The 18,283-nt window shown below is 40.9% G+C and overlaps 1 protein-coding gene across 2 annotated transcripts in view; it reads right to left on the bottom strand.

The window, feature by feature from the left end:
• Window positions 1-9,343: 9,343 nt before the first annotated feature.
• SCAMP1 (secretory carrier membrane protein 1) overlaps window positions 9,344-18,283 on the bottom strand; it is a 67,837-nt gene continuing 58,897 nt past the window's right edge. For both annotated transcript variants that reach the window (XM_060201085.1, XM_060201084.1), the window contains one exon: window positions 9,344-12,240. In XM_060201085.1, coding sequence (XP_060057068.1) covers window positions 12,076-12,240 — 165 coding nt within the window. In that variant the 3' untranslated portion in view covers window positions 9,344-12,075. The remainder of the gene's footprint in view (window positions 12,241-18,283) is intronic.

The following is an 18,283-nucleotide window of genomic DNA, read 5'->3' as shown; positions in this document are numbered from 1 at the left end:
GAGCGCCCAGCTCCCCACCTGCAGGGGAGTCGCTTCACAGGCGGTGAAGATAGACCTGCAGGTGTCTATCTTTCTCTCCTCCTCTCTGTCTTCCCCTCCTCTCTCCATTTTTCTGTCCTATCCAACAATGACATTAATAACTACAACAATAAAACAAAAAGGAATAAATAAATTTTTAAAAAAAAAAAAATAGCCTCCTGGAGCAGTGGGTCCGTAATGCAGGCACCGAGCCCTAGCAATAACTCTGAAGGCATTTCAAACCACCACATTCACTAGTGCTGTAGTTCCCTACCTTAAGTTAACTCTCACTTCTATTTCTTTCTTGAAGAAACACAGTTGTAGCTTAGGAAGGAAAACTGTTCAAACACTATGCGTAGATCCTGATCTTAAAGTAGGACACTGCTTCACAGTAACAGATCTTTACAAACAGAAAAAAAAAAAAAAATGAACACATTCATTCATTCTGTGGTATTTCCCACAGAAATACCAGCACTGAAAGTCAATCATATGAAATAATCTCACATCCAAATTCACTGAGGGTAATCTTATTCATAAAAGCTTCATCTAGAAGCAAAATCCTAATTTATAAGCCCCCAAACAGTAACTAGCCTTTTCAGAGACTCTTATTCAACTCCTCATACCTCTTGAAGCACCAACCTGATATGGTGAGGGGCTGGGGAGGGGGAGGTTCTCCTGATCAAAAGTACATTATAGCAAAAAAAAAATTATCTTCATGCTTTGGCTGTTGAACATACCTAGCACCTGCCAAGTTTCTAGCAGGGACAAAATTTACAGCTGATGAGATCTAAATCACTATAGAAAAAAAATTACAAATTAGAACTAAATAATTTTTGTGTGGTCCAGGAGAGGTGGCGCAGTGGATAAAGCATTTGACAGTCTCAAGCATGAGGTCCTGAGTTCAAGTCCTGGCAGCACATGTACCAAAGTGATGTCTGGTTCTCTCTCTCTCTCCTATCTTTCTCATCAATAAATAAATAAAATCCTTTAAAAAATCTTAAGAAAAAAAAAAAAGAACTAAGTAATTCTTTGAATTGCTTTTTACGGCTGCTAGTACATCTTTCTCAAATACTGATCCAAAGGATCCCGGCCGCAGAGTTGGCTGTACACTAAACTGTGCTCTTCCACTTCATCCTTAGTTTTGACTTACCAATTTTATTACTGGGTCAACTTTCCTGAACACATTCCATTTAATTAACTCTCAATTTTCTCTTAAGTCTGCTTAGCACGAAATCAGTCTCGACACTTGGCCGTAACCTTTGAGTCGATCACTTTAGTCATTTCTGATAGTTCAGCGCCTTCTTCAACTCTTAAATACAGAAGTTTAAGGGGCACCAAAGCAAACTCTTACCCTGCTCTCGGAGCAGCCAGAAGCACAGCCTCTGTCAGCTGCTTAGTCATCTGGCTGGGGCCACTCCACTTCTACCCGACTATCTTCTCCCTTGCAGTTTCCTCCTTACCCTGGAGAAGTTGGTAAGATTAGTCTTTCAGGTCAAAACTACTCACTTTGTTTAGGTAGACAGGATGTAGATAAAAACATAAATAAATAAGCGGAAGCAAGAAAACCACACGGGAAAGAGAAAAAAGAAAAAAAAAAGAATCAAGTAAGCTAGATATTTGCATCTCCCCAGCTTTCTACAGCCAGATAGACTGAAGAAAACGCCTGCAGATAAGCACCCACACCAGCTGCTTCTGTGCAGTGGAAAGCACCCCAATCTCCTCTCAAGACGAAGAGAAATGGACAGCGGTGAAAGCAGACAGGATGGATTCAGAGACGTCAGGAAGTGGGGAGTTTCCAGGCTACCTTGAGAGTATTTGGTGAGCACTGGGTGGTAAGAATTATTGACAGGGTCAGGAACTCAAGCGGGACAGAGTCAGTGAAGGCAGCAAGGAGAAGTCTTGTGTGGAGTATAAGTAAACATGGCGAGAAGATCAGATTCGGGAGTCAATAAACTGTGTGATTATGGTGCCTGTCTGCTGGCACGATGCTGCACACTTTCTCTAACGCATTCCTTCATCAAAACCCTACGACTACAAACTGTAACTAGATACTACAGGAGAGGACTAGGTGCACCAGGTTACGAAGCTGCTAGGTAGCCAAAATCAAGGCTCAACTCCAAGTGTAACTACCACCCACTTTGCATTCTCCAACTGTTCCCTACAGTGTACAGGGGGAGAGGACCTACACAGACTCCTGGCAAATGCCAACCTGTCTCTCCACAGGAAGCCCTAAGGGCAGTAGCCCAGCGGGTTAAGCGCATGTGGCGCACAGCGCAAGGACCGGCTTCTGTAAGGAAGGAAGCCCTTACGAAAATGTGTAACTGTTGTATTTTTTTTTAATTTTTATTTATTTATTATTGGATAGAGACAGAGAGTAATTGAGAGGAGAGACAGAAACCTGCAGCCCTACTTGACCACTTGTAAAGCTTCCCTCCTGCAGATGGGGACCAGGGGCTTGAACCCAGGTCCTTGTGCACTGTAGTGTGTGCACTTAACCAGGTGCGCCACTTCCTGGCCCCCAAAAATGTATAACTGTTAACCAAGAAAAATCATAGCAGAAAAAACACAGCGGACCAAGAAAAAAAAAATCACTTCTCTTTCTTCCCTTTTAAAGAAAAACTAAGTCCTCTTTCATATTTTTGAAGGTGATATCATGTCCCGTTTTATTCCAAGCTGAACGGACACTAAAAGTTAATTAGGTTCCGAGCAGTGATAGTTTTGTTTTCTTAGTATAAAAAAGTTCTGGGTGGGGGTAGCTAGCATGATGGTCATGCAAAGAGACTCTCACGGCTGAGGCTTCAAGGTCCCAGGTTCAATCCCCAGCAACACTATAAACCAGAGGTGAGCAGTGCTCTGGTAGAAAAAGAAAAAAAAAAAAATTTTTTTTAAGTTACCACCCCAGGGAAGCAGCTACTATGTATATAAAAGAGGCCTCATTTAACCTAGTAAGTAAAGACTATCCTCAGGCCCAGTTTTTCCAAACCATCCCACAAATGCTATTAGCTCCCACCATAGAACAGGCAACAGGCACTTACCCCCATGTGTAGCTGGGCCGTGAACTGGAGACTTCAGAAATACAGGTTGTAACTTCTTTCTTGGTGTTGATGTTTTTCTCCTCGTGTCCATCATCTCTGACGGACGGATGTATTAAGACGGAAAGTAAACAGAAAACTGGAGGAGGGAGCACCGTGGCAAACACAGGCCCAAAATTGGCAAAGGCCAAACTGACCTTAGCTACTTCAACACCATTCACTGCAAAAATGGGGGAAATAAGGCTGGGGAGACAGTGTAATTGTTATCCAAAGACCCTCATGTCTGAAGCTCCAAAGTCCCAGGTTCAATCCCCCCACACCACCATAAGCCACAGCTGAGAAGCACTCTGGTAAAAAAGGGGGGCGGGGAATAGAAATTACATATTTAAAATAAAGAAATTGAATTAAAGGATTGGTATGAGGATTCAGCGATGTATGTAAAACACTTAGCATGTAGTTTCTATCATGTAGCTAAGTTCTTGGTAGGTAAAAACGAGCGAATCCTGTTTCTACAGATGAATATCATTTAAAGTCAACTGTAAAAAGAATTTTTAAAAATGAATGTAATTTTTTATCTAAGTAAGTTCCAGTGGACTAACAACCATTTTTTTATCTAGTCTGTTCAGACTGTAAGCTAACTGTATTAGCTTAGTGTTTGTAGGAAGTAAAAAGTGTGTGGATAAAGGACACACACTTTCCAATTTAGCAAAATTGAAACGTGTAGTGTTGGACAAGCCCGCCCTCTGGTGACCCCGGAGGCAGTGCACTGGGTAGGGTGTGAGACTGTCAGACATGAGTCCTATGTTTGGACCCCAACACTACACGTGCCAGAGTGATGCTCTGGTTCTCTCTTCCCCCTCAAATAAACAAAACAAAACATTTTCTTTTAAAGACCACCACTAGGATCAGTTGGTGGCACACCTGATTGAGAACATGTTACTATATGCACAAATACACAGGTTCGAGCCCCAGGTCCCCCCACCCCCCGCAGGGGGAACACTTTGTGACTGGTGAAGCAGGGCTGCAGGTGCCTCTCTTATCTCTCTCCCTCTTTATCACCCCTTTCCCTCTTGATTTATGGCTGTTTCTATCCAAGAAATAAAGATAATTTTTTAAAAAATTTTTAGGGTGTCAGGAGGTAGTGCAGCGGGTTAAGCGCACGTGGCGCAAAGCACAAGGACGGGCCTAAGGATCCCAGTTCGAGCTCCCGGCTCCCCACCTGCTTCACAGGCGGTGAAGCAGGTCTGCAGGTGTCTGTCTTTCTCTTCCCCTCTCCATCTTCCCCTCCTCTCTCCATTTCTCTCTGTCCTATCCAACACCAATAATAATAATCCAACATCAATAATAATCACTACAACAATAAAACAACAAGGGCAACAAAAGGGAATAAATATAATGAAAATAAATTTTTTTAAAAAAATACTTTAAAAAATTTTTTAAAGTCCACCACATATATGGAATAAAATGTTCAGAAAACGGACCTACAGATGATGTGTCAAAACCAATAGGGAGCAAGCACTTCAGTAAGTTTCTGTGCTCAGTTCAGCAGCACATATACTAAGCACGGCCCCTGAGCAAGGACAACACGCAAATCTGTGCAACATTCCGTACGATTAGAGCCACGGCAGTTTCTGCTGGGCCGGGACATGGGCACAGAGCTCTGGTGGTGGGGGGGTGTGCAGTTATATACCCCTAGTATAACTTGGCAAATCACTAATATTTTAAAAGAAAAGGAATTCAGTGTTGGTAGACTGTGGTTTAAAAGTTCCTGTACTACTGAAGGAGAGAATTTTCTGGAAAGCAGTTTGGCAGTGTACATTAAAGGCGTTTGAGATCTACATTTCCTGTCTGATCCAGCAGAGCAGCAGTGGATGCCGTATTGAACTCCGTGCGTGAGATTATGGATTCCAATACCTGATAATGCAAATGACAGTCGGAGCTTCTTCCCCCTATGCCATAAAAAGAGCACAAGTCAGATCCCAAAATCTAGTAACTGTGTATTAGAACGCTGAAAACCATAGCCTAAAGGAGCAAGACACAGAAAAACAATTTATGATATGTGCATGTAAAATATACAGTCACTAGATGTTACAGAAACAGTCACAAATATTAAAAGTGTAACATCGCATAGCAGAAAAAAAAAAAGAGTTACAAACCGCAGTGTTTAACTTAAAATTATCTAGTTGAAGTTGACAGGAAGCCAACTCCTGGCAGCTCCAAGAGAAAGGAGATTAATATTGTAACTAAAAAAAAAAAAAAAGAATATTGGAGAAATGAGATGAAATATAGGGGAGCAGGTATGTCCTGAAAGAAGTAAATAGCTACTAAGAAAGCATCTAAGTTTTTTAACCTGCTTCTCTTTGCACACTCACTTTCATTCTCTCTGCGCTCTTGGTGACCGAACTCAAGGCAGAGAAAGTGCCTGCCTGCCTGCCTGCCTGCCTGCCATGGTGTGCTAAGCATCCAGTATGTTCCAGTTCTGAAATGGTACAGCTCTGCACATGCCTACCTCAGAATAAAAGCTTCGTAAGCCTAACATGAGTCAAGACACTTAGCAGGCCGCTGGGGCTACTGTGGTCTTTAGGGCCCCAAAGAAGCAGGGCCTGTGTGCGCCAGACAGACATCCCTGCAGGATCCACTATAAGGGCGTGGTGAGTAATCTTAGTGTCGTTTTAGTTTTAGGGAGAAAAGTCTTCCTAGAAAAATTAGTGACTACAAACCGAATTTAATAATGGTGATTTATAGGGTACACTTATGAGCAACTTTCTATTTTGCAGATACACGCTTCTTTGAAATGTGTGTTGAATTAGTACATGAAACAGTTGGCTTCAACCAGACTCTGCTGGGCAGATGACCCCAGCAAGGCGTCCTGGAGCTCCGATTCCACAGAACCCCACCCGACTAGGGAAGGAGAGAAAGAGGCTGGGAGTATGGATCGACCTGTCAACACAACGCCCATGTTCAGCGGGGAAGCCAATATACACGGATATCTTCGCCCACCCTGTCCAACGCTTGACGTCTCGTCACCCAATCTGGTCCCCTACGCCTACACTGACCTTCTCTGTTCCAGACTCTTGGAAACAGAGTTGGCAGTCAGCTGAGGTCAAGAACAAACACCTCATCACAGACCCCTGCGAGCGTCAACCCGGCTTTGACCTAGCACGTTATGACTGGGCCCTCCTCCATTGCTATCGAACAGGCCATGGCCGGTGCGCCGCTATGTTCCATCGCTGGGGAGCCAGAGACGACCCGAACTGCCCCTGCGGCTCCAGACAGACTATGACCCACATAGTCAGCGACTGCCACCTCTCCAGATTCAAAGGAGGTCTCGAAACTTGACATCAGGCTCAACCTGACGCTGTTGACTGGCTACGGAAGAAGGGCAAACGCTAGAAGAAGAAGCGGGGAAGCAATGACAGAAGCCAGACCTTCCACCTTCTGCATCCCACAATGACCCTGGATCCATGCTCCCAGAGGGATAAAGAACAGGAAAGCTTTTCTGGGATACGGAGTTCTGGTGGTGGGAATTGTGTGGAGCTGTACCCCTCTTAGCCTATGGCTTTTGTCATAGTTTCCTTTTTATAAATAAAAATAATAATAAAAAAAAAAAGCTGGCTTCCGTTACAGGGCTGTTTGCAAGGCTCCATGCTGTATGATTCCACCACTCCCAGTGGACTTTCCCTTTTTTTATAGAAAGAGTGAGAAACAGAGTCAAGGAAAGGAGAGACTCCCCAGCACCACTCCACCACAGTACAGCTCACCTACTAGGCGCCCCTTTGTAGTGGCAGGGGCTGAATGTAGGCCATGGTGTACAGCGCACTCCACAGATGAGCTGTCTCCTGCCCTCAGAAACGCTGGCTTAAAAAAAAACAAAAAACTGCATGATTGGGCCATTACAACCATGTTAAGTGAGAGAAAACCAGGATTTTAAAATATATGTGCTGGCCTCTTCTATGTCCTTTGTTACCTCACACAGAAAAAGAATGGAATACAAGATAGCATCAGAACTGATAAGAAGACAAGACTTTAAAATCATTTTGATCTTCTCTTTAGCATTTTTCCCATTTCTCAATTATAAGTTTACATTACTTTCATCCCAAAGGGGAAAAGAAAAAAGTTTTTTTTTTTTTTTTTTTTTAGAAATGTGAATATCCAATGAGGTCTTATGTGGGAGACCAGAGTCTTGGAAGAGTCAGATGACTACATAAAAGACAGCAGTCTTCCCCTTGTCCCCAAATATCTGAAGAGAACTACAGATTGTGAACTATAGTAACTACTCACAACCATGATTTATCCTGAAAAGTCAATGACCACGGAACATTAAAGGGACCCTAAGATTACATGTATGCTGGCAAAGCTCAAGGACTCACATCTGGATACGGTTCTACAAAGGAGAACTGTTTCCATAAACAGAAGGTGGTATCCAGGATAGCCTTAGACAAGCACGTGAGATGAAATACAAGGGAGAGGCTACTTCCTGTCGCTGAGGTAGAGACAAGACAAAATGGATTTTGCTGGTCAAGAGTTCTACTTATACCGTAATTCACGGCAAGCCCAGAAAGGTCTGAGCGAAAAGTTAAATTAAGATTCGGAGAAATGGGGCTCGGTGGTAGCAGAGGCAGCTAAGTACTCATTGCCACATCAGGGGCCTGAGTTCAAGGCCCCATTCTCCACCTGCAGGAGACGGAGAGAAGCTTCATAAGTGACAGAGCTGGGCTTCAGGTGACTCTCTTACTCTTCCCTTTCTATCTACTCCACTCCCTCAATTTCTATCTCTACCCAAAAAAATTTTTAAAAAAATTTTTTTTAAATGGAGAAACATGAAGTCTAACACTTATTGCAAATGGAGGTTTTGCATTTTGATACTGGAAAGCATCCATAGTGCTCGTGAAAGTTCCATGGGTTGAAGGTTTCTTTTTACTGAAACCAAAAAGTTGAATTAGAAATATGAAATCTATACTCAAGGAGAATCTTCCCTTATTTTCCCAGAATCTTTAAAAATAAATAGAGATGAGGGTTGGGAGATAGCTTGCCCAACTGAGTGCATACTGTCCTACGCACAAGGAGCAGGGATGGGCTCCCTGGCCACCACGAGAGAGCACCAAGCCGCACGCTTCACGAGGGGTGGGTCAGTGTGGTGACTGCCCTGCTTCACTCGCCCTCTAACGTGGAAGAGGAGGAAGGAAGCCCACCGAGAACGGTGGAGGCATGTAGACATACAGTCTCAGCAAAGACCTGGTGGAAAACAAAACAAAAAAATAGTTGAGGTAACAAAATTTTCACTTTAATGTACAAGTTTTACAACAACTCTAACGTCATAAAATAGTTTACGCTTCTCTAAATGTATGCTCCTGTGCTTGAAGACGATCGCTGAGGTTTGTAACTATCCTAAGTAGTCACCTGCATCTCTAAAGGTCTTACCTAGAATCAAATTCCTCTAGACATTTTTCTTTAGGAAAAACTGGAAGGAGATTCAGTGAAATGCTGTGACAGGCACAGAAGTCCTAACCATATACAGCACATGGAAATATGCACAAGGAATGTGACCAACTGTACGCAAACAATCTAAACCTGGATCTTACTAGTAAAGATAAAGATACAACGTTACAATCTGATGTGACATTTTCAGGAAAAAATGTAGTGGTAACACTGAAGCCTGGCCGACAGAAAACAGTGTAGATTCTCTCTGAAATGCAAGCAATACGTTCCATCTCCAGTGATTTACAGGATGAAAATGTACCCAATAAAAATCCAAATTCAATTTTAGATAACATTCAGAAAATTCACGATCCTATTCCACTTAAACATGTATTTCTCAAAGTAAGAGTTAGCATGAACATCATTTTTGGTTAAGTTTTTTAAATATTCAGATAAGCAAGTGAAAATTCTAACAATACACAAAACAGAAGTTCAGTCAAGTCATTAATTACTGTGCAGAAGCAGCCACTTTGACCCAGAGGAATAACCTGAACCACAGAGTTAAGTTCACATCTTGAGTCTGACTAACCTCTATTTAACCTGTGTTTGGGGGTTTAAAGTGGCCAAAATATTGAAAACGAGTCAATCTTATGTTTCATTACCTTTAAGGACCTAATGCAACAAGAAAAACCGTCCCCTAATGTTACTGGAAATTTTTTTTACACTTTTATATTGATTTCACTTAGTACCACATCATAAACCTGCTACAGACTATATTTTTAAGTCAAGTGTGGAATTTCTGTATACGTGAAGTCCTCGGCATAAGTTCTGTCTCTGACATGCTCTTATAGTATATAAAATTATACAGGCAAGCATCCAGTAAACAGCCTTTTATTTTATGACAGTCCATGTTAATACAATAAATATACAAAACTTCCAAACCACTGAAAACATGCAACATCAGGAAGACAGATGAAAGGCGTTAACAGAGAACCCAGACAGTCACCAGGATGACAGCATAATGCTGCTGACAAAATAGACAAGTTTCTCTACATAAATAATCCAAGCTCCAAATCATACATCACGAAGCGATGATTTCCAGTGTTCAAACTTTAGTTTGAGATAAAATACCTACAATTAGATATTGCAAACTAAAATATGACGTGGGTGTTACAACGTGAAAAGCCACCCCACAACTGTGATGCTGGGAATTCTTAGCATTGTCAAGAACACCAGAAAATGCTGATCTCTTGCCGAGTGAAAACGTTCCTTACTGATCACTGCTAAAAGAAAAGAGAGTGTAAGGAGTTATACAGACTCCTATAGCTGATAAAACTGGTAAACACCGCTGTTATTTTAACGCATACTTTTTTAATGCAGTTTTCTCTCATAAGTTTGTATTATGCTAGAAAGTTGAATCTTAAAACGTTTTCCCCACCCACATACAAAAAAAGCATCACTGGTGGAAATTACTCTTTGCTGTTTAACAATGCTACTAAGGAATTCTTATTCTGAAGAGTCTTCATTATTAAGTCACTCTGATAATATCTTTACTTGTTGTGTAAAGAATGCCAAAATAGACTTGAGATAGCAAATGTAAGAGTTCTTGTTGTGTTCTGTGATTGATATTTTGAGTATTTGTAAAATTCAGATTCAGTGAAGCATTCTGATAGAATGTATTTTCTTTTTTTTTTTTTTAAAGATTTTATTTATTCATGAGAAATGATAGGAGAGAGAGAAAGAACCAGACATCACTCTGGTGCCATGTGTTGCCAGGGATTAAACTCAGGACCTCATGCTTGAGAGTCCAAAGTTTTATCCACGGCGCTACCTCCCAGACCACAGAATGTGATATTCAACAAGGTTATAAACTGAAAACCCTGAGCTGGCTTAGCTGGGTTGAGAAGTAGGCAGAGATGAGTATTAGTGATCAGAAATATTAAAAGTTTGAATTCATAATTTGAACCCTATTTTCTCTAGGATAAAAGGAGTTATCTTCCAAGTTTATAATTAAATAAATTCCAAATAAATCAAATGTAAACATTATTTGGATGGACCCTCATTACTAACCTCACACAAAGCATTTTTTATAAGTTATGAGAACTCACCATTCCACACCCACATGAGAAAAATTAAAATGACTCGGCCAATTATGTACACCTGATTTCTAAGGGATTTGCATTTTCAAATAATGTGATCCAAAAGTTACCCATACTTAAAATCAAGCTGCATAAGTCACTACTATTCTGCAAGCTTAAATTAACTGACTTTCAGAACACAGTAGTAACGTAACTTTACAAATGTTTTTGGCTGGCTTAGTTGTATTAAAATTGATTCAAAGTTTTAAATTTGAATAAACTGAGCATTAAATTTTAATGTGATCATAAGAATAATTATGTATTTCATTTTCTTACTTGGTGCAAGTTAAATGTTTGATTTTTCTATTGCACAAAATGTTTGATATATATTCCAGTCTATCTCAGAAACTGAATGACTAAAGTCCATTAGAGACTTACATAAATGTGAGATGCCAAGGTCTTTTTTTTATTTTTAATGACACTGAGGATGAGAGGCTGAAAAAAAAAAAATCCTTTAAATACTGTATGTTCTTTTTGGACAGTTAGACTAGACTTTAATACCTCTGTTAAAAAGTACACACACACAGCCCCCCCCCAAAAAAAGAGCTACCAAACACAATCTCAGCTCAATTAAAAAGGGTAGCCACAAGAATATACCAAAGTTTCTATACAGTAGTATTTTACTGTGACATGAATACTGAAAATTAAAAAAAAAAAGTATTATCACTACATTCTATTCCATCAACTACCTTTTTCTTTTGGATAATGCACTGCATGTTATATATTACATGTTCATACTACGGACAATTTTTTTTTTTAATTTAAAATAAGCTACTACAGAAAACCATTTCTAGGTGGTAGGAATGTCCCAATGCTACAACTCTGAGCAGTGCAGAACCCAAAATCCTATTTTTGATCTGAGAAATGTGGTACCCATGCAGGATCAGAGTCTGATATCAAAATAGCAGCTACTCTAAAATAAAAATAAAAAGATAAAAATGACATTATCTAGTATGAAATGCACACGGGCTCTTCTTTGTCGATGACTGAACTGCTACGAAGCAAACCGAATCCTGTAAGCCTCTCTCGGGTGGCCTGTTTCTCCCAATGTAAGAAGGGAGAAGAAGGCAGCATGTGTTCATTGCTCCTCTGTGTGGTCTCAGTGTGCGGGTGTTGAGAGGATGCTGCCGCTAGTACAAGAAGCGTTTTTAATCGGATGTACCATGTTACTACTTACTATCGGTGTCTCACCACTGAAAACAGGTCTGCTGAGCATTCATCCCCCAGAAATATGGGGAATATTTATTGAATGTGTAATTTTTTTGTCTACAAGGGGCACTGAAATATTAAGAAAGTTTTAGGTAAATAATCAGACAAGGAAGTTTTTCCGGTTCTAGCCCATGCACAAGTGAGTAGGAACTATACATGCTATGTGTACGGTGTGTTCTGAACATAAAAATATTCGTGGAATACAGTAACTGGAGATAAAAGTACAGTCAGAAGGCGCCAGCGTATTGTCGGAAGACTCTCTAAATCTGGTTTCCCTTAAAAGCGTTCTGAGCCGCACTGGTGGCCGCAGTGGAAGCTGCGTTCGCCGCTGCCGTCTGCACAGTCTTGTTGGACATCACGCCTGTGGCAAACTCCTGCTGGGCCTTCTCAAAACTGGCACCTGTTGTGCGATATAGTCCGTGTACCTACAGGGACACAAGGGATGGGAAAAGGCTCAGTGCAAGCTCTATATGCCTTTGTTGTCAGCAGTTGTTTGATTAACTTCATCATTCCAACATCACTCAGGGGACTTATAAAAAGCACTAGATTGTAGACAGGATTCCTAAGATTAAGAACATGAGCCACCACACCCTGGTCCGACCATAGCTACGTGTGCATGAATGACCCTGTTACAAATCAAAGGACAGAAAACACTATGTCCTTTGACATAATACAGCTACCAGTTTGTCACAGTTTTGTATATGGTCACTTTCTAAGAGCTCTACAAAAGAAACACTTCTTTTGTTTGAAGGTGCATTTTATATGAAGCCCAAACGATTAATGTTATATAAATTTGAGAAAGGGAATGATAAAGCAAATGAGAACCAATATTTATTTTTGCCTACAAACTCAGGGAGAGGGAGGGAACGGTGGAAAAGTGAATCTGTATTTACGCTGCACTGTGGTTAGGTCTCAATGAGAAGCCTGACTGTAATGCAAGCCAAGCAGTGCGCGAGGGGAGAAGAGGCCTCCAGTCAGTCCTTCCTCAGACCTCCGTAGGAGCTGGTAATCATGGAAGAAGTATGGCAACGGGGACAGTAGAATGACTCAGACTCTCAAGTCAGTACTGAAACTTGAAAGTCATCTTAAGAAGACAGAGAAGAAAGGCAACGACCTGATTTGCAATTGGAGATGATATGTTAAGTTTCAAACATTCATTTGCTCTACTAGTTTTTATTAAATACCTATACTCTAGGTAGACAGGTGGAGATGTAACTCACACACAGCTCAAGAGAAGAACAGGCCAAGGGCCTGGAGACGGCTGGTGCAGCCCTAATAAAATCAAAATATCCATGGAAAACAAAGTAAAAAAAAAAAAGGGGGGGGGAGATACTTAGGGCAATCATATAATCAGCTAAAGACAACTGAAAAGAGTTGTCCAGTTAAGATATCAAAGTATATGCCCCAAAATACAACACTGATACAATACTGGAAACAATGAAATCTCACCATGGGTCAGAGTATGAGCTGCTCAGGAAGAAAACAAAGTGCTGACGGTGTTTTTCCTGGTACCATAGTGCTACTATAAATACAGAAATGATCTTTTTATTCTCTTTACAAGTTTATCAAGTTTTCAGATACTGACAAACTATTCTCTGTGGAGATACAGACCTATCATTGTACATCTAAAAAGACAGGCAGATCATTAGTCCTCTCTGGATGAAATGCATCTTGCGATGAGTACATAAGACGGGACTCCAGGAAATGAAATGTATTACAGATGTCTAACGAATCTTTACTTACCAGACCCAGCCACAATGCAGTGGATTTGTAAATTCCCTCGTCTGTCTCTTCCCTACCCTACCCACTGCCACCCCAACCTGTGGGCATATAATAAGCATTTGGTCTAATTTGCTGTTATTTCCGTTTTTCGTATTTTTATTGTGTTTTAATACTATCAATGAGTTTCACAGTCTGATTACTTAAAATGTAGCTCACAGCCACACAATCAGAGAGGGAAAATAAAGGTAGAAACAGGCATATTTCAGGGCGGGGATAGCATAATAGTTCTGCACACAGACTCTCATGCCTGAGGCTCCAAAGTCCCAGGTTCAAGCCCACCCCTCTCCACCATAAGCCAGAGCTGAGAAGGTCTCTGGTAAAATAAATAAATAAATATTTTTAAAAAAGAGAAATAGTACACATTTCCCAACAGCAGATCCAGAGACCCACTTAGAGTGAAAGACTGCACCTTCCAGCCACAGCACTAAAATGCTGTAATAAATCCATTATATCCATATAAAATGGTCAATTTCCTTTATATATATATATATATAATGGTCAATTTTCTTTTTTATATATATATATATATAAAATGGGCAATTTTCTATCTCACTGCTTCAGCTAATTTATATGGATCTGTTGCTATGCTTCACATTGGTTTGGTCTCACCCCCTTGCCTCCGAGAGATTGTGGTTTAGTCTTTGCCTTTTTGCAGGCTTCTCCCTTCTCCCCGCCCACTACCCTACATACTTCCTGAGTCCCTCTCTGCCGCGGGAGGAGAAAGACAGGAGAGCACATGTTTGCCCGCTCGTGAATAAAGATTAAACTGCATTCTCAGCTCAGCCGTGTGTCTCTGGTCATCTCTGTTACCCGCCCGTGAAGCCAGCCCCAGTTAAAACAACATGGATCAACACCTCAAAAATCTTAACTTTTCTCCACTATGTTTATGAGTAATATCTATTGAAAATTGATGACCCTTATTCAATCTGGGACAAAGTTTTAAGATAAAATGTTAGTTCAATCTCCTATCAATAAAGTAGCAATGATAGGGACTCCCCACTTTCTGAAGGGAGGCTGGTCATCCTACTCTGCCCCTTGAGGAAGATGGGTCCTGACATGAGAGCGGCCTAGAATGTCCCAGCTGTGACCATGGACTGTGAGCTCAGACTGACAGGGACTCGGAGGCCACGCAGGCTCCTGTACTAAATAGAATAGACATGGGCCCTGGGTCAGATCAATGGGGTTAACAGTTAATTTTATCCACAGATTTTTCTTTAAGATTGGGAGCTACTCTCTACCCTAATCCAGCATTCTAGCACTACTGTAAACTCTGACACCATCTTCCCAACAATGTATTTGTCCACCTCCATGTTAGCTTTCAAACCCAAACAAAAACTACCAAAGTCATAGGCCCCTAGAAACATACCTAAAATAAACTTCCTCTCCTTTCCACCGTGAGATCACTATTCTCATCTGTCCTATCCCTGCCTTATGTTCCTGTTAATTAATCATTTTGTCCTGCTCTAAATCTTACTTATGGCCTTTTAGCCACCAAGTTGCAGATGCTACTATGATTACATCCTGACTTCCTTGTGTGGACGACCTCATCAATGTGTCCTAGAACCTCCCCTGCCCACTAGGGAAAGATAGAAACAGGCTGGGGGTGTGGATCCACCTGCAATGTCCATGTCCAGCTAAGAAGCAATGACAGAAACCAGACCTCCCACCTGCTGCTCCCCAAAAATAATTTTGGTCCATACTCCCAGAGGGGGAGAAATGATGGGGGAAGATGACCAGAGGGCTCTGAACACCAACTCTATCAGGACCCAGAGAGAAGAAAAAAGTAAGGAAAACATATGGAAGAGGTAATGGTTGTAAGTGTGACTTTAGAAAGGCAGAGAAGGCAGGGCCATGAGAAATGGCAAATACATACGTGTATATATATGGATATATAATATTAACCCATATCTGCAAACAGGAAGGAATGGGAAACAGAACTCTGGCGATGGGAGCTGCGGAGAATTATTCTCATTATCTTTTAATATTGTAAATTAATTTCAGTCACTAATAAAATTTAAAAACTAAATAAAATGAACTTAGAAATTAAAAACAAAACCCTGAAACAACAACTGTAGAGTAAAATATTTCTCCAATAAAAGTGAAATAACTTCTTTCTCAGAATAAAATATCAGTTCAAAAAAAACCTATATTTAAATACTTCTTCTATTTATGAGAATTCTACTAACCTAAACATCCAATTCTAGGAATATCACAGAAAAGACACTACGTTAGGTATCTACCTACTTATCTCACTACTTCCTAGGTAGTGACTGGTCACCATTTAAAACCTTATTTGATTTCCACAAAACTTGAAATGAATACCTCTTATTCTATATAATTTCAGCGTTCGGACACAAATTATGTGAATGTGTTATGCTAACGGAAGTTCACATTCATTCTTATTTAAATATCTCCAGAAGTGTGACGCCCATGATATATTAACTAGAGAGACAAGGGCAGGGGTACGCTATCTATGAGCATTACGGCTACAGACAGACTATGACCCACATAGTCAACGACTGCCCCCTCTCCAGATTCAAAGGAGGTCTCGAAACTTTACATCAGGCTCAACCTGACGCTGTTGACTGGCTACGGAAGAAGGGCAAATGCTAGAAGAAGAAGAAATGGTGATGCAAAGAGACTCTCATGTCTGAGGCTCCAAAGTCCCAGGTTCAATCCCCAGCACCACCATAATCCACAGCTGAGCGGTGCTCTAGTAAAAAAAAAAAAAAAAAAAAAAAGAGGGAGGAGCATCTATTTATGTAATATACTTTGGCAAGCCCAACTCTAGAAGAAAATTCTTTGATGTAGCTTCAGGAGGATCTCTGCACAGACTTTGGTGGCATATGACACACAACAGTGACAGAACACTGACACTCAGAGTGACCCAAACATGTTCCCACTTTAGCTTCTAGAAAGAATATGAATTTCAGAAACCATGCTTTCACTAATATTAGATCCCACCCAAACCAAAATTATTTTAATTTATGTAAAAGCTAGTAAGCTTTTTTCCATTCTTTTTTGAGCTTCAAAAGGCTTGATTTCAGAGCCGATTTTTTTTTTCTATTATGTATTTCTTAGAAACTTCTGTAAAATTACTGCCCACAGGTTTGGGTCTATTTCTACACTTTTGAGACCAAACTTATCTTTCCAGGCCTCAAACAGTGACTCCTTCTACTCAGACTACTTGTGGCTCACCCAGCTGTGGTCATCTCTGACTTCTAGGGTAGATTTACTGTACTTATTTTAGAGGACTTGTCTATATTCCCTTTACCTAACATGTTTTTTAGTTGCTTTAGGGCCAGCTGATTTCTACTCATTCTTATTCCCCTTATAAGACAAACCACAGCACCTCCTATGTCCTAGAAGCTATTGCCTTATCTACTAGAGATTAAACAATAATGGGCCAGAATTGTCCTCATTATTATGAAAGTTACCAAGTGAGTCCATACAGGTATTTATGTTACAGAGATGTGTAGTGTGACGCTGTCTCATTCACACCTACTGGGATGGTTATGATCAGGAAAACACAATGCAAATGTTGATGGCAACATGGAGAAACTCGAAAGCCTTGTCACTGCAGAGAGGAATGTGTTGCTGCTGGGGAAATCCTTTAGTGGTTCCTCCGAAGACTAGACAGAGTTGCCATATGATCCTCCAGTATAAGGCAGAACTCTAGATCTGTCTCTCTAATGAAAAGAAAGGGAACTGACCCTTAACCAAGAGGGTGCACAGACACTTTCAAAGGGCATCGCCGCTTTATGAAGAGCCTGACCCCTGGTGGCTGTCCACTGTAGTTACAGACACCAAAAGATTTTTTTATTGGCTGGTTTTTAAGCGTGGAAAATGAAGGGAAATTGGGTTGTTTTCACTGGGTCTCAGTTTTCGTCCTAGAAAATAAAACATTTGTCATTCCAAATCTGAAAGCTGGCTAACTTGCATTTTAGCTTACATTATCTCCTTTTATTTTAACTTGTAAAATCATAAAAAAAAATATTATTTAAATCACTTATTTCACAGATAAATCATGAGATTCTGGTTAAGTTCGGCAATTTAACAGGCAGGGAGCACATACAAAAAAAGCAGCTGCCAGCTGAGAGGTGGTGTGGTAGCTAAGGCGCTGGACTTGCAAACTGAGGTCCAGAGTTCAATCCCAGGCTCAGCAGATACTTGAAAAATGGAAACTAGGGGCCAGGCGGTGGCGCAGTGGGTTAAGCACACATGGTGCAAAGCGCAAGGACCAGCAGAAGGATCCCGGTTCGAGCCCCCGGCTCCCCACCTGCAGGGGAGTCACTTCACAGGCAGTGAAGCAGGTCTGCAGGTGTCTGTCTTTCTCTCCCCCCCCCCCCGTCTTCCTGACCTCTCTCCATTTCTCTCTGTCCTATCCAACAATCAATAACAACAACAATAACTACAACAATGAAAAACAAGGGCAACAAAAGGGAAAATAAATAAATATTAAAAAATAGAAAAGAAAGAAAAACTGGAAAGTGTTCCTTCTCTATAAGGTATGGCTAGTTCTCCCTTTCTTTCCTTCCTTCCTGTCTGTCTGTCTGTCTGTCTTTTTGTATTTTACAGACTTTACTACAAAACACCATAAAACTGCCTTCGCTTATGCTCTCTCCCTGGTATCCGGCGAGCCAACTGGCTCAGTTGTTGGGCATGATGGTGACTCTCTCGGCGTGG

Source organism: Erinaceus europaeus, chromosome 11 (genome assembly GCF_950295315.1).
Source record: "Erinaceus europaeus chromosome 11, mEriEur2.1, whole genome shotgun sequence".
NCBI lineage: Eukaryota > Metazoa > Chordata > Mammalia > Eulipotyphla > Erinaceidae > Erinaceus > Erinaceus europaeus.
This window is presented reverse-complemented; position numbering and strand designations above follow the sequence as displayed.